Raw genomic sequence first — 26,967 nt, forward strand, 5'->3', positions numbered from 1 at the left:
CCTTGGTGGTCAGCCTCAGGAGGAGGAAGTGGTCAAATAAGAGAGCAGACCTTGGTGGCTAGCTTCAGGAATCTAACGTTTTTTTAGCAAGGCAGAGGGGATGGGGAGACGGGCCAGGCCTGCCAGAGCCACTGTGGGCCAGTGTCCCTTGAGTCTCTTAGGATGACTCCTGAGGTGGACCTCTGGGCCTATGCACATGCATTCACAAGTACACACACATGTGCACCCATGTGGGCACACAACTCACACCGTATGCTTTAAAGAGGGAGAGTCACAGTAGTCTCTACACATTTTTTTCAATGACTATTGTTTAAAATCTTTTAAAATTGTATTTGGGGGGCTGTGATTTTTGCCTGCTCTTCCAGAAGTCCGGGATTCATGTCCCAGCACCCACATGTGGTTCACAAACATCTGTAACTCCTGCCTCGGGAATCTGATCCCTCTTCTGACCTCCAGAGAGAACTGCACGCACATGGTGAGCAGACATATATTCAGGCAAAACGGTCACACACAGAAAATGAAAACAAATCTTTAAAAATTACGTTTTTGGTTGGCTTACAAAAATGTGTTTCACTGTGACTTTTTTTTTGTGCATAAATATCGTACTTGGTTCTTTTTAAAGTTTGTTTTATTTGTGTGTGTTGTGTCTGGATGTGCACATGTGTGTACATGTGTGGAGGCTGGATGCCGGGTGTCTTCCTCCCTCCGTGGCTCAGGCCGACCTAGAACTGGAGACCCTCCCTTCTTCAGCCTGCAGAGTGCTGGGATCACATTGGGTTGCTCCACACTGGGCTGTGCTCCCTCTTCTGTTCTGAGTCTGCCAACACCGCTCATTCTTTCGTAGCAGTGTTATGGCCGTGGAAATGCTCTTCTAGGGTTTTCAGGTAAAAGCACACAAGGGTTTTACATCCCTAGAGTTAGTGTGCAGGCAGGTGGCTGCTCTGGACTGGGGGATGTCATGTTGGGGTGGGGATCATGGGAGCTCTGACCTTTGGAGCATCAGAAACTGGAAAACCCTTTGATGTCAAGTAGATTCGCCTCCCCACCCCTGCCCCTGCCCAAGGCCTCCCGGAGTGGACTTGGTGCGCTTCCTTAGGAGGTCCCCATGTTCCTTGAGCTGTATTTACCTCCTGCCATGAACAGTGAATTCTCAGATTAACATTTTATTTTGAAAGAAGTCTCATGGAGAAGTAAAACAATGTGACCTTGTTTTTGTGTCTGTGGAGCGTTGGACACTGTTGCAGACTGATGCCTGGAATACTTCTGTGTGTGTCGGGAACAAGACAAGGCACAGGCAGTGTGTCTGTTTAAGAAGGAAATCTGTTGTACTTGGAAATAAGATGACTTAGCGAGACCTGCCTTTATCTCATCTACACCACGTCCCTATGGGTTAGTGCTTGGTGCACTGACTTACCAGCGTGGAATGTGTTCTCCTAAGCTGTGCCCAGCTTCCCCCCCCCCCGACTCATGCTTCAGAGTATGCACACAAGAAGGCAATGCTCTCTCTTAAAATCTCTGACTCCTGACCTCTACATCATAAGCCTTTGCGACTGGATTGTGACCACTTCATTAAGAAGGCCAGCAAGCTTTCCACAAAGGGCCAGATGGTGTAAATATCAGGCGTTGCGAGCCATACATTCTGCTGTAATTACCCAAGTCTGCCTGGTGGTGCAAAAGCAGCCACAGACCATGTGTGAATGAGTGAGTGAGCCTCCCAGGGTTCCCATAAAACTCCACAGACACTAGAATTGAAGTATCTTTAAATGTTTTCTTTTTATTCCTTTGGGTACTGTTTGTGCCTATCTGTATGTTCACCATATGCGTGCAGGTACCCACCGAGGTTAGAAGAGGGCGTCCGATGGAGCTGGAGTTATATGTGGTTCCAAGCCACTTGGTGTGGGTGCTGGGAATCGAACCCAGGCCCTCTGGAAGAGCACCAAGCCCGAAAGTGCTGGACCGTCTCTCCAGCCCCTCTCTTGCTTGCTTCTCCAACTATTTAAAGATGTAAAATGGGCCAGGCAGTGGTGGCGCACGCCTTTAATCCCAGCACTCGGGAGGCAGAGCCAGGCGGATCTCTGTGAGTTCGAGGCCAGCCTGGGCTACAGAGTGAGTTCCAGGAAAGGCGCAAAGCTACACAGAGAAACCCGGTCTCAAAAATAAATAAATAGACGGCGGTGGCGCACGCTTTAATCCCAGCACTTGGAGGCAGAGGCAGGCGGATCGCTGTGAGTTCAAGGCCAGCCTGGGCTACCAAGTGAGTTCCAAGAAAGGCGCAAAGCTACACAGAGAAACCCTGTCTCGAAAAAAAAAAAAAAAAAAAAAAAAAAAAAAAAAAATAAATAAATAAATAAACAAGAAAGGAAGGAAGGAAGAGAAGGAAGGAAGAAGGAAAGGAAGGAAGGTGTAAATGGTTGTTGGCTCACAAGCTGTAGAAAAACAGGGAGTGAGTTTAGCTGTGATAACTACTCTCTAGTAAGACAGCGACCTACTGGATGCTTTATAGATGATGTACTTCTCTTGATTGAAATTAAAGTTCCAAGTTTGCTCAAGAATTCATCCTATTGACTAGCTGTTTATTTTACAAGGCAGAGCCAGGCATTTCTTTGGGAGGTATCTTTCCCACTCCGATATTCTGGTCTTTCAATAGGCAGGGCTCATGCCTGTTCCACATGTGCTGAGCTGGAACTGTGAAAGGACTAAGGGAACACCATCCTGTTCCAACTCCATTTTGGGCTTGCTCAGACAGTTCTCAGCCCCCTCCCTCCCTCCCCACAGCTGTCACATCTGCCTCGGAGATTTCCGTGGCCTTGACCAAGGTCCAGATGTAAAAACCAAAATAATAAGCAAGTTATGTCTAAAACAGTTACTGTGGTCCTGCTAGGGATGAACGTTTCATCCTGGCCTTCATCTCACTCAGATGTGAGTTATGGTCTTGGTGGGCTTTTGCCTTTAAAAACTCTGCATCCCTGAGCTTGGACCCCAAGAGACTTCTCAGAGGCACAAACCTACTCAGGCCATGAATAAAAAGGACTTAAAACTGTTAATTGGCCTACTCAACATCATTGTCAATAACTACCCGAGTAGATCACTACAATGGTGATCTACTACATTGTAAAACTGCCTGTTTCTTCTGGGCATAGTGGCGCATGCCCTGTGAGGTCAAAGCCAGCTTGATCCACACAGCCAGCGTGTTCCACATAGATGGTTCCACACCAGCCAGGGCTACACAGGAAGACCCTGACTCCAAAACTAACCAACCAACCACAACAAATATGTCCATTTATCGTCTGTTTGAATTCTCAGTAGATGGTGTGTCCAGGGCAGCCCCTCCCTCGGAGAATAAGCTCGGGCAGCCCATTCCCAACTTGTACAAGGTGTTCGCGCTGGCCTTGGGCTCCATGTTCCCCTCTGGCTCCATTGCCACCGTTAGCCAATTCGGGCTACCCTTTGGGCCTCAACCTCCTGCCTCGGGACAATAGACCAATTCCACCCCAAAGCCAGTTTATGGTGGCTATTCTTGGTTGTCAACATGACCACATTTGGAACTAAAACCCAAATGTTGGGGGGCTGTGGGGGGGGTGCCTCCTTTGTCCTCCTTTTTGCAGTGCTGGGAATGGAACTCAGGGCCCTGAGCATGCTAGGCAAGCACTCTACTACTGAGCCACAGTCCTGTCCTTTTAACCCTCAACTCCCCTACCCCCACCCCACCACCAAGATGGCCAGGTAGAAAATGCCTAGTCAGAGAGGCACCTGCTTCCTACTAGGTACCCGGCCCAACAGGATGAGGAGACTCCGCCAACACGTTTAAGAGGTTTCACCAGCCCGAGTCTGGGAGTCGCCTCTCACTGCCAGCAAAGGCTGTTGGCAGGGCTTCTCCTCACAGAGGACCACATGGGCGCTGTGCTACCGTGTGTGGCAGAGGGACGAGCTGCACATTCTTCCCTAAATGTTAAATCGTATGAATGGGTGGGTCTCAAATTCGCCTTTGGGAAGCCAAGCAAGAGCGGCCATCAGCTCGTGCGTGCTTGTGGGTGACAATGGTTGATGACCGTCTGTCTCCCTTTACTGGGTCAACACAGTGTGACTCATTTGTGACTCACATGCTGATGGCACCTCTGGAAATACCCTCATGATTTTGAAGACGTCGGTGACGACAGTAGGAACTTCTTTCTGGTGGAGGTCTCCTGAGGACTCAGCAGCTCTACTGAATGTTACTTAAGAAAACCCAAGTTTTAGAAACAATTGGTCTTTGTTTTTTGTCTTGTTTTGATGGAGGGTCTCTCTACATAGCCCTGGCTTCCTGGAATTTATTATGTAGATCAGAGTGGCCTCAAACTCACATAGATCTGCCTGCCTCTGCCTCCCCAGTGCTGGGATAAAAGGCGTGTGCCACCACCGCTTGGCTAAAACTTCTCAAGAGTCAATACTTTGTAGAAAATGGCCAAAGCAAGGAAGGTAAGGTGGGCAAAGGGCGAAGAAGAAAAACTCACAGACTTTTAAAGTTCAATATACAATCCTTTACTTCTAGCTTTAAAAAACCTGACTTAAATTATCACGGCACTATTTACAGGATTAATCACCGCTATGTGTGAGGTGCAGGGGTGGGCCATGTCCATGCTTGGCAAACACGAAGCCATCACACTGGACATGAAGGGGACATGACGGGACCCTCTTTGTGACAGGCTGGGATGGCCGGGACAACCATTCCCAAAGTGAAGGGGGGCCCCAGTTTCTCGCCGCCAGGGCAGCTAACAGTAAGTGATCATATGCCTTTTTAGTGTTAAGAGAAACCTTTTTTTTTTTCCTGAGATATTTTTTCTGTGGAATCCTTTTAGATACTTGTATGATCCAGAAAACTCATAAAAAACAAACAACACACCGTCTTCCCCGAGGCCTTTCGGCCTCCCTGAGGCAGAAGTCCTTGGGGCATTGGTGGTCCCCGCAGAGGCCAGGCAGAATGGCCTCCTCCTCATCCTCCCGGCAAACAGGGACCGGTGCCCTGGCTCATAGTGTTTGCAGCACATCATCTCGCTCCTTTTCTGGAGAGGAAATGATTGACACAGAGTCCCAGGCATCATCCTTGGGGGAACTGTCCTTGTCCAAGGCTTCTAAGATGGGTTGATCTGGGTCCTTTAAATACTAGGAAAGGTTAGAAGGCAAAACCGTTATACACAGTTCCGTACGCCAGGTCTCCAGGTCTCTCCTTGTAGTTGGAGATGTCATATTACATTCAGGTATAACTCTGTCGACTAATGAAGTAATAGCATCAATGACAATGCTCTGTTGTTACTGCGGTGATGCTGGCGCATGGTAAGCACACACTCTGCCGCTGGCACACGCCCAGCCCCGATTTCCAGCATGCGCCTGGCTCTGCCCCTCATCTCGGTCACACCTGTAACCCGGCTCCAGGGGCAGGCCTGGGGTGGAGCCCCATGCAAGAGTACTTGTCTAGCAAGCACAAGGGGCTGGGTTCCATCCCCAGACCTGTCAACAACCCAAACCAAATCAAACAGCCTGAGACTTAAGGGCCAACTATGTTCATCTGATATAAGCTGTGCAGGTCAGGACTCAGAAAAAGTAGGACTCCTGGCTGTCCTCGGTGTACACTTGGTGGATTGTGAACTTTAAAATATTTAAGAAATGTAACATTGGATGGTAAGGGTGCTTGCTGCCTAGCCTAATGGGCTGCCCTTGAACCCTGGGACCCACACGATGAAAGGAAGAACTGGCTTCTGAAGGTTGTCCTCTGATTTCCACACACAGCATGCACCCCCCACCCACCCACTAAAAGGAAGCTTTCATTCAGCTGTGATGGGGTCAAGCAGGGAACATCCCTAAGGACCGTGAAAGCCCCTCCCGCTTGCCCACAGCCCTGGGGTACGCTGGGGTGGGGTGCGGGTCCTCACAGGAAGAGAGGTCCCACAGCCCTGAGCTTCCCCTTTTGTCCTTGGCTGTACCCAGGCTCTGCCTGCAGCGCTTAGATGTGCTGAAAGACAGACATCCAATGCTAACGGCCAACAGAAAAGAGGACCAGGAGTCACGCGCATGCGCAGGAGTCACACGCATGCGTGAAACCCCGGCCACAGAAGCGAAACCGTTCTCTGTTCTCACGTAACACCAGCGACCTTTGGCAACTTTTCACTTTCCCAAGCAAGTGCATCAAAACCTCAGATTCCTGCCCCAGAGAAACGGCTGTGGTAAACGCAGACTCAGCTCCTCTGAGGGCTGTCCCCGAGAGGCAGGAGGAGCCCAGGAAAACGCCAGGGGTCATCAGGACCTGTCTTTAAACCCATCAGCACGGGTGCCACGCGTTTGCACAGACTCCCGTGTGATCCAACACTCATTTTTCTACCCTTTATCCTGTGTGAATGCATGGGTGTGGTCCGCTCTCGCCTGCCCTGTGGAAGGTGGGTGCTGGGGTCACGGGTGTGTGCCGCCCTGCCCAGCGTCTAGCGACACCATCTTAAACCCCAGCGTCTGCTCTTGGGCACCCGAGCCCCGCCCGGTCGCCTGCTTACGCATCTGCTCACTGACCTCCTTTATCTGTTCCGGGATGTTTGGGGGAGCTTGAAACCAGTATTTCGCCCGGCTTTGGTATTTGAGGAACAGGAAGCTGCAGGCCACTGTCAGCGCCACTAGCAATGAAAAGATCCCCAAGGGGATCAGGATGACATGCAGACTGGAGGCTAAGAAAAAAAAAAAAGACATAAAAGTAAGCAAGACACAAATGGCAGTCCATGTTTCATCCCCCACTGCTTGACCACCTTCGTGTCCCAGTAAAACCGACGGGCCTCCTCTCTCTCCCGCCCTCGCCTCGTGCACTTAAATTAATAATTTCGATCTGAAAATGTGAAATCTGAAAAATTCTCTTCCAAAATAAAAAAACTGCCCTGTCATGATCTCACAAGTGGAAAGTTCCACATCCGCATTCGTGTGATGGGCCACAGTTCGGGGACCAGTGCACTTGGGGCAGTGAGCCGGCTCAGCAAGGAAAGGTGCTTGTCCCTAAGCCTGACAGACCTCAGTGTGACCCTGGAGACCCATGTGGTGACGGGAGAGCTGTCCTCTGACCGCCACTCAACTGCACGCGCACGCGCGCGCACACACACACAGTAAATAAAAATGCCATAAAAAAATTCCCAAACATCAGTATACTAAAAATATTATATAAAACCCCCTTCAGGCTATTTGTATTGCGTCTCTATAAAACATAAGGGAACACTTTGTGTTCAGACTTGGGACGCATCCCTAAGACACCTCGTTATGCGTATGCAAATATACTAAAATCCGAAACAAGAAACGTCAAATCTGACATACTTCTGGTCCCGGGTGTTGTGGAGGCTACTCAGCCTAGTCATGGCAGCCCTTGCTGCTACAGACCTCAACACGATCAGACTTCCAGGGAAGCGCTTCGGGGTCTCTCTGCGCCTACCACCTGCCCCCCACCCCCAGTACGCCCGTCTTCACTATTTGGGGAGAAGTTCCTTCGCACCCCATAGCGGGTAAATGAAGGTGTGTCTTACCCTCCGCTGCTGTTTCATGGCACGATACGTCGCTTAACGAAGGCCCAGGTCGACAGATATTTTTCTTTCTCACAATCAGCTGTGCCTCGGTTTGTAAACAGTATACTCTCAACGGCTTCAAATTATCCAACACAATGGAGTTCTCCTTGAAAGGACCTCTCACCTGGGTAGACAGCACCAGGCACACAGGTCAGCCAGCCAGCCAGCCAGGGCCAAGTGGCTTTTAGCCTTTCTAGTGCCTCCTCAAATCCACGGCGAGCACAAACGAACGGTAACAAGATTACAGGGCTGTGAGCGCTCAGAGCCTCATGCAGCAACCGGAACTTAACAGATTCTAATTTCTAGTTTAAGAATGTCTCCTATAAAATGAATACATTGGGCTGGGGAGGTGGGTCAGTGGGCAGTGTTCACTGCGTAATCAATCACAAGGAGCTGAGTTCAGATCAGCAGCAGCCATGTAAAAATCAGGCATGTTGGCATTTGGCCGTATCCCCAGAATTGGGGGAGCAGAGACAGGTGGATCCTTGGAGCCCAGTGGCTGAATGGTGAACTCCAGGTGCAGAGAGAGACCCTGTCTCAAAAATAAATAAGGTGGACAGCAACAGAGGAGGTCACCTGACATTGACTTCTGTCCTTGACACACAGAAGTGTGGATGTGTGTACCTGTGCACATTCACACGTGTACATACATATACCTCACACACAGACAATAAACATCTGTGTCTTGGGTCAGAAAACAGAGAAAAACATCCTATGATGTTTTTCCTTTAATTCCCAAATGGCTTCTGGTGAAACTTGCTGATCCCTTTATAGTTTTGGTCAAAGTGACCGTAGGTATTTATGTCCTCCGGAGATGGCTGGACCCAATGGACCCAATGACAAGGTCCCTTGGATCTGATGTCTCTGTCAGCCTTCCTGCTGACCACATCTGTCTCTTGGCTTAAACTGAACAAAGCGCCTGTGATGTCCCGTGTGTGCCCTCTCATACTTGGAAGTATTAATCCCTGGGGGTTTCAGGCGATCTCCACCTAGTCATGTGTGTGGCCTTTTCGCAAACCATTCAAACCATTTACATGGCACCGCAGATCATGGAGTCCACATCAAAAGTGGTCCCGTCAAAGGGAAAGGCCGATGCCAGGGAGGCTTGTCCTGGGGTCGCTCCCATGTTTTTATGGCCCGACCATAACTGCAGTGATATCACAGACCTATGGCCGTCCGCAAGGCCTAACTATCTAAACGGTTTGAAGGGCAACAGGTCCCTATACCTCCTCAAAGCCCAGATACGGCAAACCCACCATAGGCAAGGAACCAGCAAAGCCTAGAAACGGAAGCAGACAACGGGAATGGACGGCACCAAAGGCTGCCAGACCCTCCCAGGACAGCAAGGCTAGCAAGGAGAGTCAGCCGGGCTCAGGTCTCAAGCTCCAGGAGACTCGGGGGACCCTGGTCTCCTGAGTCACGTGCAAAGCCTTTCTTCTGAGTCAGAAACTCTAAAGAAAAGAAAGCCCAAACGAAGGAGAGAAGTGTTCTTGCCTGCTGGGCTCCTGCTTTTTCCCAGTAACGGACGCGATACTCGAACACTGCCTCCTTCACCACATCAAAGGGAGGGGAGAAGTGGAGGGTGAGGGAACCTTTTCCTGGGGTCACGGAGATGTTTTTCGGAGGCCCAACAGTAACTGGAATAGAATTACAAACAAACAAAAAAACTCATGAATGACATAGAGACACTCAATATAACCCCATATACGCCATGTATACGCACACCGTCTATCTATAGTCTACCCGACATACTTCTACGTGTTTGTGTGCACACACAGTTATACCTTTATAAGCAATGGGCTGCACTCAGATGCCTGCTTTGAACGTGCTGTTTGCTGAGAAGCCAATATCCAAGTGGCAGGGAAGCCCTGCAGATCCCACTTGTGGCCCCAAACCACATGTGGCTGGTGCAGGATTCACCCCTGCCGAAAGGCCCTCTGAGCCGCTTTCCTTCAGAACTACATGGACGTTGTTTCCCGATTCCCACCAGGGAGGGGCGTGCCTGGTCACAAGAGTCTGCACGCAGCACGTCTCAGGGACAGGGCCTTGCACAAGGCACTCAGGCCTGTGCGGCTGAGATGCTGCTTCTCGGCCGGAGGTCACTTGACAGCAAGCAAAGCTTCCAGATTCATAGCTGGCATCAGAATCCCAGAGAAACGGGACACAAAGCTAAGCCAGAGGTCAAGTGTTTATTCAGGGTGGGAAAAGATGTGTAAGACTTGAGATTTGCAGAGTAATCAGTGGATCTGGAAAGCATAAAATTAAGCGAGGGACCCAAACTCAGAAAGAAAAAACAATGCATGTTCTCCCTCACATGAGGATCCTAGTCTATAGTGACCACGTGTGTGTGTGTGTGTGTGTGTGTGTGTGTGTGTGTGTGTGTATGTGTGAGTAGAAAGGATTAAGTGTGGTTGTAATATGACACTTACTCTATCATTCAGGTTTTCTTTCATTGCTGTTTTTTGAGATAGGGTCTCTGTGTGGCTCTAGCTGTCCTGGAACTCACTGTGTAGTCGAGGCTGGCCTTGAACCCACAGAGATCTGCCTGTCTCGGCCTCCCAAGCCATGGGATTAAAGGTATGTGCCACCCTTATCCCCAGATCATTTTTTTGTTTTGTTTTGTTTTTTTGTTTTTTTGTTTTTTTGTTTTTCGAGACAGGGTTTCTCTGTGTAGCTTTGCGCCTTTCCTGGAGCTCACTTGGTAGCCCAGGCTGGCCTCGAACTCACAGAGATCCGCCTGACTCTGCCTTCCGAGTGCTGGGATTAAAGGCGTGCGCCACCACCGGCCGGCTCCCAGATCATTTTTTAATAAGCTGACATTTTAATGGTTCTGGATTATTGTGAGGATTTTTTTTATTTAGTTAGTTAAATTTATTTGCTTAGTTTAATTTTAAAATTTCTATTACATTTTGTGTTGTAATGATGGTAACAATAAAATCTGCCATGCTAACTGGGATCTCACCTCTTAAAAAAATAAAAAATATAAACCTAGCCCAGCCAGGCCGTGGTGGTTTTTGATCCCTTTGATCCCGGCACTCAAAAGGCAGAGGCAGGTGGATCTCTGTGAGTTTGAGACAGTTCCAGGACAGCTAGGACTGTTACACAGAGAATTCTGTCTCGAAAACCAAAAAACAAACAAACTAACTAACAAAACCCCAACCCAGCCCAAATAAATAACTATAACTTACAGCATCAACTATCTAGACAGTGGTTACATCTCTAATTGTCTTATACTTGGATTTTGTGTATGTACGTGCGTGTGTGTGTGTGTGTGTGTGTGTGTGTGTGTATGGTGTATGTGGTGTGTGGTGTGTGTGTGTGTGTGTGTGTGTGTTATGTGTGGTGTGTGCGTGCGCGTGCGTGCGTGCGCGCGTGTGTGTGGTGTGTGTGGTGTGTGTGTATGCGTGTGTGTGTATGCGTGTGTGTGTGTGTGTATGGTGTGTGTAGTGTGTGTGTGTGTGTGTTATGTGTGGTGTGTGTGTGTGTGTGTGCATGCGTGCGTGCGTGTGTGTGTGGTGTGTGTGTGGTGTGGTGTATGTGTGTGTGGTGTGTGTGTGGTGTGGTGTGTGTGTGGTGTGTGTGGTGTGTGTATGGTGTGTGTGTGGTGGTGTGTGTGTGTGTGTGTGTGTGTGTGTGTGGTGTGTGGTGTGTGTGGTGTGTGTGGTGTGTGTGTGGTGTGTGGAAGCAGGAGGCTGATATCAGGACTCATGCTTGATCACTCTAACCATCTTCACTGTTAGCCAGCTTCCTTTGGGGACCCCACCTGGGGATCCCACCTCCGCCTTCAGGGGCTAGAATTACAGGCAGGGGCACCCATACTCTTGGTAACTGTGTAGGTTTCTCGGGATCCGAACTTCGGTCTTCAGCAAGAGCTTTAACCACTGAGCCATCCCCCTAGCTGTTTGGATTTATTTGTCAAGACACAAGTGTGTGTGAACCAACCACAGACCGAGGAAGCGTCTGGCGTGGCCGAACTGTGACAGACCCAGCACCCGAGGTGTTTGCTTCCTGAGTACCCGAGACACACTGGTTCATCCTGCAGTTCAACATTCACGGAAAACCTCACGTGACAGGCACAGTTGGAGTCTGAGTGAAAATCTTCCTATCATACGATTATAAGATCAGTTGTGCTGGATCAGGAAGGGCGACTAGGATCCGACACACCAGCGTCTCGCCCAGCACACAGGGGGGTGCCCTCTCAGTAAGATGGGTGGGGACCATGGTTCAGTAGGCCAGCACCAGTTCAGCACGCATCAGGCCCCCGCTCTCCAGAACCCCAGCAAAGCAAACAAAAAAGGGGTGTAACCGTCTTCCAGGAAAACATCATTTACGGTAACAAGGGGGCAGGTCAAATTTGGAGCCTGGTGTGGCCAATCACATCCCTTTAGCACCAGCCTCTGGGGTCAGTCTCTCACAACCCTCCCTGTTTGTCTTCGGCTTGTTTAGGATGCGGGCCAAGACCTAGGGCGGGTTCACCGTTGCTCACCAACGAGGCGTGTCAAGAAAACCTGGGCATTGTAGAGCATTTCTTCTTAAAGACATATTTATTTTATTTATCTCTGAGTGGTATGTGGCTGCCCAAGAAGGCAGAAAAGGGTGTTTGATGTCCTGGAGCTGGAGTTGAAGCTCTCCAGTGGGGGTGCTAGAAACGGAACCTGGTTCTGTGCAAGAGCCGTCTCCCTGGCGCCCGTGAAGCTTTCTGCCCGAGTTCTCTTACCGTTACAGTAGCGTTCAAACTTAGTCGAGGTGACCCAGTCGGAAGTGCGCTCTCCTTGCCTGGCTCGAACCCGCAGGAGAACACTGTATAAGCCTGGGAAACCCTTCAATCGGCCGCCTCCTGTGAAGTCACACCTCGTCACTGTGATGTCTGTACAATTCACCCCTTTGAACGCGTTCCAAGAACCAGAACCTGTACTGCTAGGAAAGAAAACAAGATTTCAATTCACTATTCTCCAGAAATACTGTTTCCTACAGAAAAGCGGCAATCATTTCTCCTTTTGGCAAAGGTCAAGTACAAAAACTCTTTGCTAAGAATTAATTCATATGCCATACCTGTTTTGATGTATTCAACACGATGTGTTTGGACAGCCAACTACTATTATACCAATTTTAAAATATGTTGCTACTCCCCCCCCCTCCAAAAAAAAACCCCACCTGGCATCCTGTAACAGGAATCTTAAAAGTTCTTATTAATAAAATCAAACCTGGAGCCAAGTATTGGGGTGAAGCTGGAAGATCAGAGAACCAGAACAAGCTACAGCTTCCTCACCTGGCCAACTTCTCAGCTGATCCTGTTTCCTCAGACTGGAAGCCTCTGAGTCCTCATCCAGAATGAATCTCAGCTAAACTGCTACTCAAAAGCCTGAAGCTTAACCAGCCAAATGCTGCTAGTTTCTGGTCCTCACGCCTTATATACCTTTCTGTTTTCTACCATCACTCCCTGGGATTAAAGGCTCAATTTCTGGGATTAAAGGCGTGATGAGTCACCATGCTTGGCTGTATCTTTGAACACATGGATTTCTGCCTCTGGAATGCTAGGATTAAAGGTGTGTGCTACCACTGCCTATCCTCTGTGTTTAATATTGTGGCTGTTCTGTCTCTGACCCCAGATAAGTTTATTAGCGTGCACAATATTTCGGGGAACACAATACCACCACATTATCCATTGATAGGAATTCTCCATTTTTCCTCAACCTGTTGCCCCGGTCACAGGCAACAACGGTTGTACTCTCTGTCTCAACAGGTTGTCTCATTCTGAATGGAACCATACCACTCGGACACCTATGACAGGCCCATTCATGCTACAGAATGTATTAATTCTTTTTTAAAATTTTTTTGTGTTTTATTTTTATGTGAATGCATATGTGCCTTTGAGTGTTCATGTACCCCACCTGCATCCATCCAGGAGCCCAAGGAAGGCAGGCGGGGGCACTGGGTCCCCTGGAACTGGAGTTACATACAGCCACTCGGGTGCTGGGCAAACAAACGTCTGCACTCCTAACCATAGCTATCTCTCTAGCCCCATGCAGTTCTGTGCGTGTTACATTTACTTGTGTGTGTATGCGCCACAGCACACAGGTGGAAGTCAGAGGACAACTTGGAAGTTCTCTATTCCACTGTGTGGGTTCCAGGGACTGAACCCCGGTCCTCAGGCTTGGCAGCACGCTCTGTCTCCCTGAACTATCTCCCTGGTCCCATCGATCAGTTTTTTCTTCCTTCCTCTGTCCCCAGACTCCCACTGGAGCCTGCTATGATGACGCTCACCAGGAATCGTAGTTTTCTAGAGGCCATGACACATGGCTTATGTCAGCCTGGATTACATGATGAGTTTCAGACCAGTCTGCAACACACAGGGAGACTCTTTCTCCAAAACTAGGAAGGGGGAGGAAGAAGCAAGGAAAAAAAGGAAGGAAAAAAATCCCTTTGTATGGGGGGAGCACACTTCGTCTATACGTTCATCAGCTGGCAGACATGTTGTCTATACGTCTGTCATTTTGAAATGGGTGACCAGGGTGCCCAAGGGAGCTTCTCATCACACACACACACACACACACACACACACACACACACACACACACACACACGTATCTAATCCCAGGGTCTCCGAGCGGAAGAAGAGAAGGATCATGAACAGCAGGCACCCCCGCCCAGAATGAGTACTTTCTTAAAGACTTCTAACCCCCATTCTTCCAACCCCATTCTGCTAGCTGTTGAACTTGGAGGAAAAGGCCCTATATCTCAAAGCACTCACTCCCTGATTCCTCAGGGAATTGAGCACTCCTGCTCTGTCATTGCCCCCCCCCCAGCTCCCAGACTGTCTTCCAACCTTGCCCCTATCTCAGAACAACATTTTAAAAATGTCTCTCAGAAAAGAGACTTATGGGGGAATAGGAGCTCTGAGGGAAGGATTCCCTATCCACGCGGAAGGTAAAAATAAGGTGATTTTGTTTCATTTAAACGAACAATGAAATGAACACATCTCAAGCGCACCGTTCACCACCGGACCCCACTACATCAGTCCGTCTAAGCTTTATTAATCAGACGAGGCGTCCTGGCTCCCCTGCACTGACTCATTTCGTACTTCTGCTTCAGAAATGGCCTAACTTTTTGTGTGTGTGATGGTTAATTTTAGCTGCCAACTTGACACAGTCTAGACTTTCCTGGGCAGAGTCTCAGTGAGGGCACGTGACTGTGTGTGACACTGTGGGCGGCCCTGCTCCCGGAGTGGGGGTCCTGGTGAGTTTGTGTCAGAGGGAGCCGTGAGATGAGCACTAGCAGTGTGCATTCTTTCCTCTGATGGATGTGATGAGATGTGGGTGTGACGTGAGCCGCTCCCGGCTGTGACAGTGTCTGAACTACAGCAAACCCACGCTCCCCTGTGGCTTTCCTCAGGGCGTTTTATCACAGCAACAAAAATAAAACCAGGGTAGCATCAACCCCTGGGCCTTACGCAAGTCAAACCATGTCCCACCAGAGCCCACAGCCCAGAAGATACGCATTGGCTCTTTATTTGATTAACTTACTCTCTTGAGACACAGTGTTGCTGTGAAATCCGGGCTGACTTTGAATTTGCAATGCATCTGCTCCCAAGTGTGAGCACTGCGGTTACCTGTCACTACGCCTGGCTAGAAAACTCGTTTTTTAGTTATTATTTAAAATCTTACATGTATTTACTCATTTGTGTCTGTGTGTGTGTGTATGTGTGTGTGTGTATGCACATGTGAGTGTGTGTGTGTGTGTGTGTGTGGTGTGTGAGTGTGTGTGTGTGTGTGTGTGTGTGTGTGTGTGTGTGGTCAGAAGATACCTGCAGTATTCTAAGTGGGTTTTGAACCTGGGATTGAACCTGGCAGCAAGTGTTTGCCGTCTGAGCCACTTTGCTAGCCCCTAGAAAATCTTTTTTTTTAAAGCAACAGTCAGACAGATTCCCTGTAGCAAATTCTAGTTTCTCCCCAACCCCGACCCCCAGACAAGGTTTCTCTGTGCAGCTCTGGCTGTCCTGGAACTCACTCTGTAGACCAGGCTGGCCTTGAACTCACAGAGATCCGCCTTCCTCTGCCTCCTGAGTGCTGGGATCAAAGGCGTGCGCCACCACTGCCCTGCTCAAATTCTCATTTCTTAACACAGTTTCTCAGTCTCCTTATCTTGAAGAGAAGAGTCAGGCCAGTGGACGGCTGGCCCACTGGGGGAAGAGGCGCTTGCTGCCAAGCCTGTTAGGTTGAGTCCCATCGCCAGGATCCATGGGGTAGATGGATAGAACTAACTCTGGCAAGCTGTCGTCTGACTCACACATGGGTTGTGGCATCCATGCCTCCTCAGTGCACACCCAAAGTAAATAATAAGAAATCTGTGTTTATATGTACACATACACACACACACACACACACACACACACACACACTTCTTTTTCTTTGTTAAGAGAAGGCCCAACTGCAGTATCTGCTTCCTGGAGGTATAGGGAAGACTGAGTAGATATAAGAAAAGTACTCAAACAAGTACCCAGTGCTCAGTAAGCACCAAGCAAATGTTTTTGGGACCTCTTTCTACCACACAGGGCATCTCTGGGTCAGTACCCCTCAAATCTTTAACATCCACTCTTTTCCTTATTTCACACAACGGGACACTCCTCCCTTGGTGAGCCCTCTCAGCTTTCAGGACTGAGGGCCGGAAGTGTTGTGATGGGAACCAGAAGTGCCTGTGGATGCTTCCTCCTGAGAAGACGCGGGGTCTGACGAATGCTTGGCTATCCTTGTTTTCTCTCTGGCCCTCATCCCCAGGCTAGGTCTTAGGTTTGCATGTTCACTCTGCACGGAGAACAGCAGGTTACGTCGATTCTCGCTCTCCTGGGGGTCCTACAAAGAACACGTAGTGCTAGAGCAATCAGAAGAAACGATGTCTTGAGACAGCAGACTCTGTGAGTCTGGCAGCAAGCTGTGACCCCGGCTTCCAGGACCATGAGGGGACAGCATGCTTCTTGTTGTTGTTGTTGTTGTTACAGCCAAACCTCCATTTCTATAATGTTGGCTACTAATGTTTGTTTGGTTTCTTAAGATGAGACACTAAGGCCATACAGCCTGGACGCTGCTATCTGTGACCTACTATTTTTTTTTTTTTTTTTTTTTTCAGACATTTTTTGTACTTTGTTTTCTGGCTCACTTGTAAGCTGCTCGAACTACAGAGATCGCTGGCTCTGCTCCAGCTATCGTGCCCCACCCCTGTGACCTACTATTTAACTTTAAAATCTCCCACAGTGTTTCCTGTAGATTTGGCTTTGCTACTGTGACTGTCCTAAAAGCAACCCATGCTTCTTGTACTAACACCAACCTCAACCCCTGATGAAAGGCTGTAAAACGTTCAGCAAAAGAAAGGAAGGAAGGGAGGGGGCTGGGGAAATGGCCACCATTCAGCTGACAGCTCACAGGCCTAGGTTCAGACCCTGAGTACCCAAGTGAACCTGTGAACCCCCAGTGCAGTGGGGAAGAGAGATGGGCAGAGACAGGGGCAGATCCCTGGCCAGCCAATCTAGCCCAATCAGAGAGCTCCAGGTTCAATGAGAGACTCTGCCTCAAAAAAATAAGGGAGAGCAGGACTAAGGAAGGTACTTGGACATACAACCTGGCCTCCATATGCCTACACACACACACACACACACACACACACACACACACTCTCTCTCACATATGCGGTACACACGCACACATTTTCACACACACATACACATGCATGTGTACACACACACCACACACACAACACACATATGCATACGAGTGCACACACTCACACGCACACATTTTCACACACACATACTGTGGTGGTATTGTGTTCCCCAAAATATTGTGTACTCTAATAAATTTATCTGGGGTCAGAGAACAGACAGCCACTAAATACAAAGGCTAGAAAATGGTGGCACTCACACCTTTAATCCTAGCATTCCAGAGATAGAAATCCCTCTGGATCTCTGTGAGTTCAAGGCCACATTGGAAAAAGCCAAGCATGGTGACACACGCCTTTAATCCCAGAAAGCCAGCCTTTAATCCCAGGGAGTGGTGGTAGAAAGCAGAAAGATATATAAGGCGTGAGGACCAGAAACTAGAAGCATTTGGCTGGTTAAGCATTTGGCTGGTTAAGCTTCAGGCTTTTGAGCAGTAATTCAGCTGAGACCATTCCAGATGAGGACTCAGAGGCCTCCAGTCTGAGGAGACAAGACCAGATGAGGATCCGGCGAGGTGAGATAGCTGTGGCTTGTTCTGTCTCTCTGATCTACCAGCATGGACCCCAATAACTGACCTCAGGTTTGATTTTATTAATAAGAACTTTTAAGATTCCTGCTACAACATACACATGCATGTGTACACACACACACACACACACACACACACACACACACAACACACACAAAACAAACAAAAACCTAGAATCAAACAACATGAAGCTCTTGGAAGCCTTTTTAGCAAAGTTCGGTATGCTGAGCACAGTGGCATGGGCCTAGAATCCCAGTTGCCTGGGAGGCTGAGGCAGGAGGATCTCTAGTTCCAGGACTACAAGAGCAAAACAAGAATGCTTGTCTCAAAACAAGCAAGTTAACAGCGCCCAGTGACTTCACCTTGATCCCCAATTAGCTTCTAGGACAAAACAAAACCAAACCACTGCGCACACTCCTTCCATGCGTAGCTCGTACGTTGCAAACCAAGCTGTGGCCGGCAGTGGAGAAACACAGAAAGGTGAGAGGCAGAACAAAGGGAGAGAACAATACATGATTCAAAACAGAAAACCAAGTGAGAAACCGAGAACCCATTGTAGTCTGCCGAATAAATTCCTCAGTAGGCTCAATTTGGACGTTGAGGTTTTAAACCTGAAAGCTGCCCCCTTTCCTTTCCTAGGCGGAAGTCAACTCTTACTGTTGAATGGAACAAAGGGATTAACTTTCACCACTAAAGGAGGTTACCTGGCAGCCAGACGGGCCTCTGGTGGGTGGGAGGTCATGAGATCTCTGTCCAAGAGAGATGCCTGCCACCCACAGGTCTCTTCACAGCCCTGCAGCCTCCACGGTTCCAGCTGCCCCCCCCCATCCCCAGCAGGTCCCAGCAAGGACGCCCACAGAACATCCGTCCACTTACTATTTATACTGCACCTGGTAGACCACTGGTCTCAGGTCGTTGCTGGGGGGTGACGGCTCCCAACTGAGAATCTGCTCGTCGTTGTACAGGTGAAGCTCCAGGTTCTGAGGGGCGGCAAGCTGGGGGACGGGGTCTTGAGAGGAATAGGGAAGGGGGGGGCATGGGGCAGATCGGGAAGGGGGAGGGGGCAGATAGGTAATGAGGGGGGTGGGGCAGATAGGGAGTGGGGAGGGGGCAGATCGGGAAGGGGGAGGGGCAGATAGGTAATGAGGGGGGATGGGGCAGATAGGGGATGCGGGAGGGGTGAACAGGGAATGAGGGGGATGGGGCAGATGGGAATGAGGGGGGGGGCAGATAGATAATGAGGGGGGATGGGGCAGATGGGAATGAGGGGGATGGGGTGAACAGGGAATAAGAGGGGGAATGGGCAGACAGGGACCGTGAGGGGGAGAGGCAGGGAGAGAAGGGGGAGATTTCAGAAGTGAATGCTCAATCACAAAACATTTCAGGGCATGTTATCAAAGGCATTTATTCAACACAGCTCTTGGCACAGTTCAGGAATGGGAGGGCCGGCTCTCCTGGCACACCCCAGGCTCTGATTGTGAGGATGCCACTGTGGACAGTAGGAGAGGTTTGAAGCCACACCTCCACCTGTGGGCTCCAGCTGGCTAGAGCGGGTGGTGGGACCCAGCCTGGCTCCACCGCGATCTCAGATTTACCCTCTGTGACTGCTCTTCACTCTGAGCGGCCCCAGTCTTCATTTTTCTACAGGAATAACCCTAACCCTAAGCAGTAAGAGAACACCCCACAGAGCTGGAGTAAAGATTCTGTCAGGAAGGATCTAATTGGCCCAGGTAGGGTACCAAGATGACCCTGCATGTATGTGGGGATGCAGACGCCCCAAATCAGACAGGCAGCTCCCAAAGGCATGTGACATCATCTGCTCCTCCAAGACCCTCAGCACTCATCACCGAGCGCCGGCATAGTGTGCTGAATACCAAGTTCCATACCACAGGTGAGGAAATGTGCCACCTCCCAGCTTTGAGAGCCACAACTGACAAAATTACAGCATCCCCTCGATGTAACAGGGTCCCCCTCTCAGGGTGACCTGAAATAAACCAGTTCCAACCCATCCTGTCAGAGAGATACTCTGTAGGTGGGACTAGCGACTGAGAACACTGGAACCTTCTCTCTAAAGAGACATCATGATAACACTTTCTCTGATCGCAAGATTAATGAGAAATATTCAGAAGGTGGAAAGAAAAACATGCTGCTCCAGAATTCAAAGCAGGAAATTCAAACCACATGTTTTCTGAAAGCTCTTCTGAGCGAGCCCGAAGAAGGATGCAGAGGAGCCTCCAGAGCCGACCTCCCCACCCCACCCCACCCTTCCCACCACCAGGCTGCGGCCGCCGCCTGTCTATTCACAGAATGCCCGGCCTCTCCACCTCGGCGAGCTCTGGCTGCTCTCACCCTGGCTCTTCTTCCAACACTGCTGCCCAACCACACAGGGCCGCAGGAGAACCTTCACCAAGGTCAGACGGGCGAGGCAGCGTAGCAGAGGGCAGGTCCGCTCAGCTCGCTGAGGCTGATTCTCAAACTGAGCAGATGGCCAGCGATCTGCCTGCATGGCACCCATGAGCTGAGGCTTGGCCGAAGCCAAGCGCCCATCAAGAATCTGAGAGACACACTTTTTTTTTCCTGCCTGCATGGGGGTTCTGTCATGGCTGTAGCATATCGCCTCAAATGCAAGAGCTTTCAACAACCCAGATGTCACCTACCATTTATCATTTTATCATATGTACCATTTATCATCATTCTGGAGGCCAGAGGTGTGCAACAGGCCCAGGATGGAGGTGGCAGCAGAGCCCTGCCTGTTCCTTCTGGAGATGCCAAGAGAAAACTCTGGTTCCTCCCTTTGCAGAGCGCTGGAAGCTATTTGCACTCTGGCTGGCGGCCCCTTTCTCTGGTGGTGCTGGGCCAAGTCACTCTGTGTCACCCGCCTCGCCTCTCCGTTCTCTTTCCTGGCTCCTTCTTACATCTTTCAAGGACCCCGAGTCTGTGTAGCTCAGAATCCAGGATCATCTCCCCACCTCGGGATCTTCTTCAGCTCAGTCATCCCTGAAATGCCCCTTTCGTCATTTCAGGTCATGTATTCCCAAAGTCCAGGGATTCGTGCCTGGCCTTCTTCCTTTTCTTTTCTTTCTTTCTTTCTTTCTTTCTTTCTTTCTTTCTTTCTTTCTTTCTTTCTTTCTTTCTTTCTTTCTTTCTTTCTTTCTTTCTTTCTTTCGTTGTTTTTTTTCTTTTTTTCCTTTTATTTTATTTTACAATACCATTCAGTTCTGCATATCAGCCACGGGTTCCCCTGTTCTCCCCCCTCCCACCCCCTCCCCTTACCCTCAGTCCACCCCCCATTCCCACCTCCTCCAGGGCAAAGCCCTCCCCCCACCCCCCCAGGACTGGGGTCAACCTGATAGACTCAGTCCAGGCAGGTCCAGTCCCCTCCTCCCAGATTGAGTCAAGAGTCCCTGCATAAGGTTCCTGGCCCTCTTTCAAACCACATTATTCTGCCTGCCATACCTTCCCTTCACCAACTCTCACATCTTTGGAGGAACCAGAGGAATATTTCTCCTTCTCCTGGGACCCTATCTTCCCAATCTAAACACCCATCTAGGAAAAGGAAGATCAAGGGATCCCAGTTAGAAGGAACTTTACCCAACGTGGGAGAGCAAAGACATCCTGTTCTCAGGTCCAAAAGGAACTCAGGACAAACTGCTAACTGTAGTGTCTATTGGCATGCCAAAGCGTCTGCTGGCCGCCAGGCACACTCAGTACCTGGGGCTCCTCTCAGCTCTTCTCACCCACCCCTACCCTAAACTTCTCCAGCTCATGGGCTCCCCGCCCCACTTCTCATCCTTATAGAACCCGGCCATTCACGCCGTGCGCCCTCCTTGACCTCTCTTGTCTTCCTCTCTTGCTCTCTCCCTTTCTTTCTCTTCTCACTTGGTGCACCAAGGTATGGTGGAGGGGAAGGTTTTTGTTGCAGATATGAGGGAGAGTGCAGCCAGAGACACTCTGGAGGGCCCATCCTTGAACTCCATCCTCTCCACTCCAGCTCCCCTGCCCCTGGGAAACACTCAGCCCACTGAACTTGGGACCTAGTTCTGCTGTTCCTTCTCCAGCAGGCCTCCTCCTCCTGGTCTGCTCAGCCACTGCCTCAGCAGAGCGACCTCCTCCTGTAACAAGTCCAGAGCCGGGTGTGTGTGTGTGTGTGTGTGTGTAAACCTGCAAACCTGCCCTCAGCTCTTGCTGTGTTTTCCCTCCAAAGCTCAATTCACACCTGAGTCCTTCACACTGGGGAGGTCAGAAGCACAGACTTTAGGACTGGATAGCCTGGGCTCCTCTGCTGCCGCCGTTGTCTTAGGCTGGCCTCCAACTCAGAGATCTGCGGGAGCGCTGGGATTAAAGGCTGAGCCACCAACACCCCTCCCCCCCACTCCCGACTTCACAGCGCACTGTTAATACAGTCCTCCTGGGAAGGAGTGAGTTCTTTGGATGCAAAGGTGTGTCCCACCAGTGCGCTCCAAGATCTGTTCATTTGGTTGCTGGCAGCCGTCTGTCAGTCTCCCCTCAGCACTAGAGCATGCACTTTGAGAAGGTGAGGTGTTGCCGGGCTTGGGGGTGTTTTCCCGAGGGCCCTGGAGCAGCAGGCACAGATGCGTGAGCGAGCATTGCATTCTCCCCTTTGGAACCCCACGCAAGACCCAGACTCTCTTCCTTGCTTGCTTTGTGTTTGAGCCCATGGTTTGTCTCACCTCACAGGCCAGGGCGGGGGTGACAATTCTGGGCTAGAGACTTCTCTGGAGGCTCCCAAAGACGTGTGTTAGTTTCTTTTGAGTCACTGTAACCGAACTATCTGACAGAATGTGGCTCATGGTTCCAGGGGATTTCACGCCATCCTAATGGGGAAGGCATGCGGAAAAGGCTGCCACTGGCAGCCGGATCGTATGTGTGGCTGCATCCCCAACCTGGCTGACCTATTCTTAAGTATCTATGAAGTCTCGAGTGTCTGGAGCCCAAGCACATCACAGGGGTGGGGCAGGGAGGCAGGATGGAAGGACCCGTGGCTGAGGCGCAGAGGGCAGGCTCACACAGACTACACCCTGCTTATCTCTTTATACCACAGCGCTCCGTGACTCAGTGACTGCAGGCGCATGGGGAAGGTAGGCAGAGTGGAGCTTTGTTCACCCTCCTAGGGTCTGGGAGCCTTACCAGTGTCTTTGAAGCCCTGGCATCCACCCACGGGGACCATGTTGGTTTCCTATTGTTGCTGCAGCATATGGCCACCAACTTGGTGGCTTGAGACCAGAAACATTATCCTATAGTCCTGCCGGTCAGAGCAAGGCAGGTGTTTCAGGGGCCAAGGTCATGGTCCTAGGAGCCGCAAGTGGCAGAATCGGTTCTCTTACCTTGGCTAGATTCTGCTGAAACAGTCTCCCATGTGACACAGGACATAACCCAGACATGCCAAAATAGTGTCCCTGTTTTAAGATCATGTGTCTAGGGACCTGCCCCTTTTTATGTAACCGGACAGTCACAGGACACAGGCTTCTTGGGGAAGAAGCATGCTGATCTGGCCGTGACAGGACAGAGCCATTGAATATTGTGCCAGCCTGAGGCCACCAGCTGCAAATATGTCTCAGGAACCAGCTCACGACCTCCATACCTATGGGGAACCAGGAACCAGCCTGTTCTTATAATCTTAAAAAAGACATCATTAATTAATTAATTAGTTGCGGGGGAGAGGAGAGAGGACTTGTGGAAGCCGGCTCTCCTGCTACCATGTAGGTCCTAGATATCACAGTCAAGTCACCAGGCTTGGCAGCAAGCAGCCATGTCCAAAACATGACACCATAAAACGGAAAATAATCACATCTTTAAAATAATGAGACTGCTGTCTGGTTTTGCCTTTCACTTATTTTTTTTTAAAGATTTTATTTATTGTCTTTATTTATGTGTATGTGAGTGTGCCTGTGTATGGCTATGTGTATCCTGTGTTTGCAGGCGCCCATGGAGGGCACCCGATCCCCTGGAACTGGTGGCTGTGAACTGCCTGACGCGGGTGCAGGGAGCTGAACCCCATCCTCTGCAGGAGCTCTTATCGGCTGAGCCGTGTCTTCAGCCCGACTTTCACTTATGATCTTGGGTTTGCCTCTCACAATTCTATGGGAAGGAGTGTCATTCTTTATAAGGAAACCAAGGCTGGGGACTAGCAGGATTCCAGAGGAGGCCCTCCATCCATCCATCCATAAGCTTCCTTCTGTTCCCTGGATGCCTTTGTCAGCACCACCGAGAGCAAGAGCTTTTGTTGGGGCCAAGACGCCCCCCACAGGCTCACGCTTTGCGTCCGTCCAGGGTCTCCAGCATGGCATGCTATCACAGGGCTGGGTAGCCTGTAAGTGTAGGACCTGACTGGGGAGTAAGTCAGCAGAGACTGGTCTTTGAACCTTAGACCCACACCCTGGTTCTAGTCTTGCCCTCTCTGCCTCTTGGTCAACTTCACATGAATCATACATAACTAATGCCAAGGATCTCACCTCCCGCCCCTGAAATGGGACAGGTAAAGAAACAGTCCTCAGCCTTAACCAGGAAGTTAATCTTTTTAGTAAATCCCCAGTAGCAAGGTTTTTTGTTTGTTTTGTTTTTGCTTGCTTATTTTTTTTTCCTTTCCCCTTAGATCATTTGTCTCTTCCTGGGAGTAAAATACAAAGGTTACCTACCTCAAAAGAACGGTTGAAAATAGAGAAAATGCACACAAAGCTTAGCAGTTTGTCTCAAGAAATGGGAGCTGGGATGATCAGTTATCCAGCTACAGACAGTTTCACCTGCAGAGACAGTGCTCAGACAGGAGACTCCCTAACGCCCATTCATTTCCAAAGGCTTCTAGGTCGTCTGGGACTTCCTGTCCTGTCAGTGGTGTCTACGCTAACTACAAGTTTGGACACTTATTCCTTCAAGCTTGAAAACGATGGCAATGAAATCCTTACACTACACACACACACACACACACACACACACACACACACACACACACACACACGAGAGGCCAATCCAGAGTACAAGTGGAGGCCCTGATTCTTCAGAGTAGGTGATTAAGTAACTAAAGATGTTGTCCCTTTTTTTTTTTTTCCGATCCAGGGCAAAGAGCTGCCAATTAACAAAACCACAGAGAGTAATCACAGACAGTTTGGGGTCCAGTATTTTTATGCTACCCTTGAACCTACTGGAAGGGCTTGATATTATAAACTTTCCTTTCAAAGTCTTGTTTCTGGGGGCTGGAGAGATGGCTCAGTGGTTAAGAGCACTGGCTGCTCTTCCAAAGGTCCTGAGTTCAATTACCAGCAACCACATGGTGGCTCACAACCATCTATTAGCCTACATGAACACTGTATACATAATAAATAAATAAATCCCAGCACCTATGGAACAGCATGGGACTCTTCCCAGTACCTGCTGGCCACATGATCACTGTTAACTCTGCATTGTGCCTAAAAAGTTCTGGGGAAGGTTTTTCTCTGTGTAGCCCTGACTGACCTGGAACTCACTCTGTAGACCAAGCTGGTCTCAAACTCTCAAACTCAGAGATCCACCCACCTCTGCCCCTTGGGTGCTGGGATTAAAGGTGCGTGCCACCACTGCCCCTTTCTTCTTGTTTAATATCTCAGGTTTTTGTTTTGTTTTGTTTTTACAATAAAGTATGAAACTTTCAAATTGTTGCTTGTTAAAAGGGTGGTACGAGAGTCTAGGAGATTGGCACCAAGGGATTTGCACCACTTTCAAGAGACCTAAGGATCCAGTTTGTTGTCAAGGAGCTACAGAGCAAAACTTTTGTGGAATAAAAGTTAATCATTGGAAAAATGGCCGCGCCCCACGAAGTCAGTTGTAAAGTTTCTAAATATGTCTGTCAACCTCTGGACTCACAGCAGGTGAGTTACAAACAGTTCACAGACACCTTCTGCAGCCCTGAAACCAAGGACCACCACCTGTCTATCCCCAGCTTGACAACCACAGGCCCTTTCCCAAAGGAGACTGAGGGAGGGGCAGGCAGAGATTGCTCAAGGCAAAATTGGGGAACATCAGCCAGGGTTTAAACCATTTCTCCATGAGAAGAAGTTAACCGGGCGCATCCCTCTGTGAGAACCTCTGCCCTTAAGGAGACTGGGAACTTAAGGGCCTTAGCTAGGGATGCTGAAAGAAGGACCAAGCCCTCAGAGACGCCTTCAAAGGAAGGGAACTTCCTAATTCATGAAATTATTTAACTAATGGCCAAACTAAAGCAACAACAACAACAACAAAACCCAACAACAACCACAAAAACAAAAAACAAAAGCAGGACTGGCTGGGAGTGGCCCAAACTGGCCCGGAAGCTTAAGGACCCTCCTTTCTCATCCTCAGTTCTGCGCGCACCATACACTCACTGTAGACTCCAGCTACCTAAGCTTTGATACTCTCTCTGCATGGGAAAGAATCCAGAAAAACATAAACAAATACACAGAATGCTCTAGGTCACTGAGGTCTTCTTTCATCGGTTTTGATTACCGGGTCATAAATATAGTCAAGGAAGTGACCGAAGTTAAGCCCAGGTAAAGAAAGGGCTGTCTAGGTGGAACCGGGCAGAGTTGGAAATCAAAGTGTGGCTCAGCGGATCCCCTGTCCTCAGACGCCGGAGGGGACACGGGCATGTCTGCTCCTCATTTGTAAGACCCCGAGAAACTGAGTACCAGGATTTTATAGGCCGCCCAAAGCAAACGCTGGTCCTTGCCCTTCAGCTGATCCCCCTGGCACCAAGCAGCCAACAAAGACGGAGACCTCCTCCCGCTTTCCAGCGCCAGGCCTGGAATTCCCCCCGGTCCCCGCCACCCTCACGGCAGCTCCCTCCAGCAGAATCCTCGGGGTCAGCCCACCCACCGCCCGATCGCGGGCCCGGGCCGATCGGGAACCGCTGCAGACCTCCCCCCGACCCCTCGACCCTGCGCCGGCCGGGTGCAGGCTCCCGGCGGCACCCACGCGTGGACGCGACACCCTCGGAGACGGGGATCCGGGGCTGCGCTTACCTGGCGGGGGCGCAGCGGCGCCGAGGCCACCGAGCAGCAGCGACAGCAGCCACAGCGGCGGAGGCCGCATGGCCCGGGCGGCCCGGGACCGCGGGGGTGGACGCCGCTCAGACCCGTACCGCGGCGGCCATGGCGAGCGCAGCGCAGCGCAGCGCCCGCCTCTTCCCAGCCGGGCCG

General features: G+C 50.1%; 1 protein-coding gene across 2 annotated transcripts; it reads right to left on the reverse strand.

Annotated features, from left to right (window-relative positions):
* Positions 1 to 4,494: 4,494 nt before the first annotated feature.
* Positions 4,495 to 26,945, reverse strand: Ifngr2 (interferon gamma receptor 2). Of its 2 annotated transcripts, none has more exons than XM_028877107.2 (7): positions 26,791 to 26,945; positions 18,677 to 18,809; positions 12,280 to 12,476; positions 9,057 to 9,199; positions 7,524 to 7,686; positions 6,535 to 6,686; positions 4,495 to 5,139 (listed from the first exon to the last, which is right to left on the reverse strand). In XM_028877107.2, exons 1-7 carry the CDS (start codon positions 26,858 to 26,860, stop codon positions 5,005 to 5,007), a joined length of 993 nt encoding a protein of 330 aa, XP_028732940.1. In that variant the 5' UTR covers positions 26,861 to 26,945; the 3' UTR covers positions 4,495 to 5,004. The 2 variants fall into 2 exon arrangements, with proteins under 2 accessions (XP_028732940.1, XP_028732939.1); XM_028877106.2 differs by having other exon boundaries at positions 12,280 to 12,479; positions 26,791 to 26,944.
* Between the last annotated feature and the right edge of the window lie 22 nt (positions 26,946 to 26,967).

This window comes from Peromyscus leucopus, chromosome 12 (genome assembly GCF_004664715.2).
Source record: "Peromyscus leucopus breed LL Stock chromosome 12, UCI_PerLeu_2.1, whole genome shotgun sequence".
Taxonomy (NCBI): domain Eukaryota; kingdom Metazoa; phylum Chordata; class Mammalia; order Rodentia; family Cricetidae; genus Peromyscus; species Peromyscus leucopus.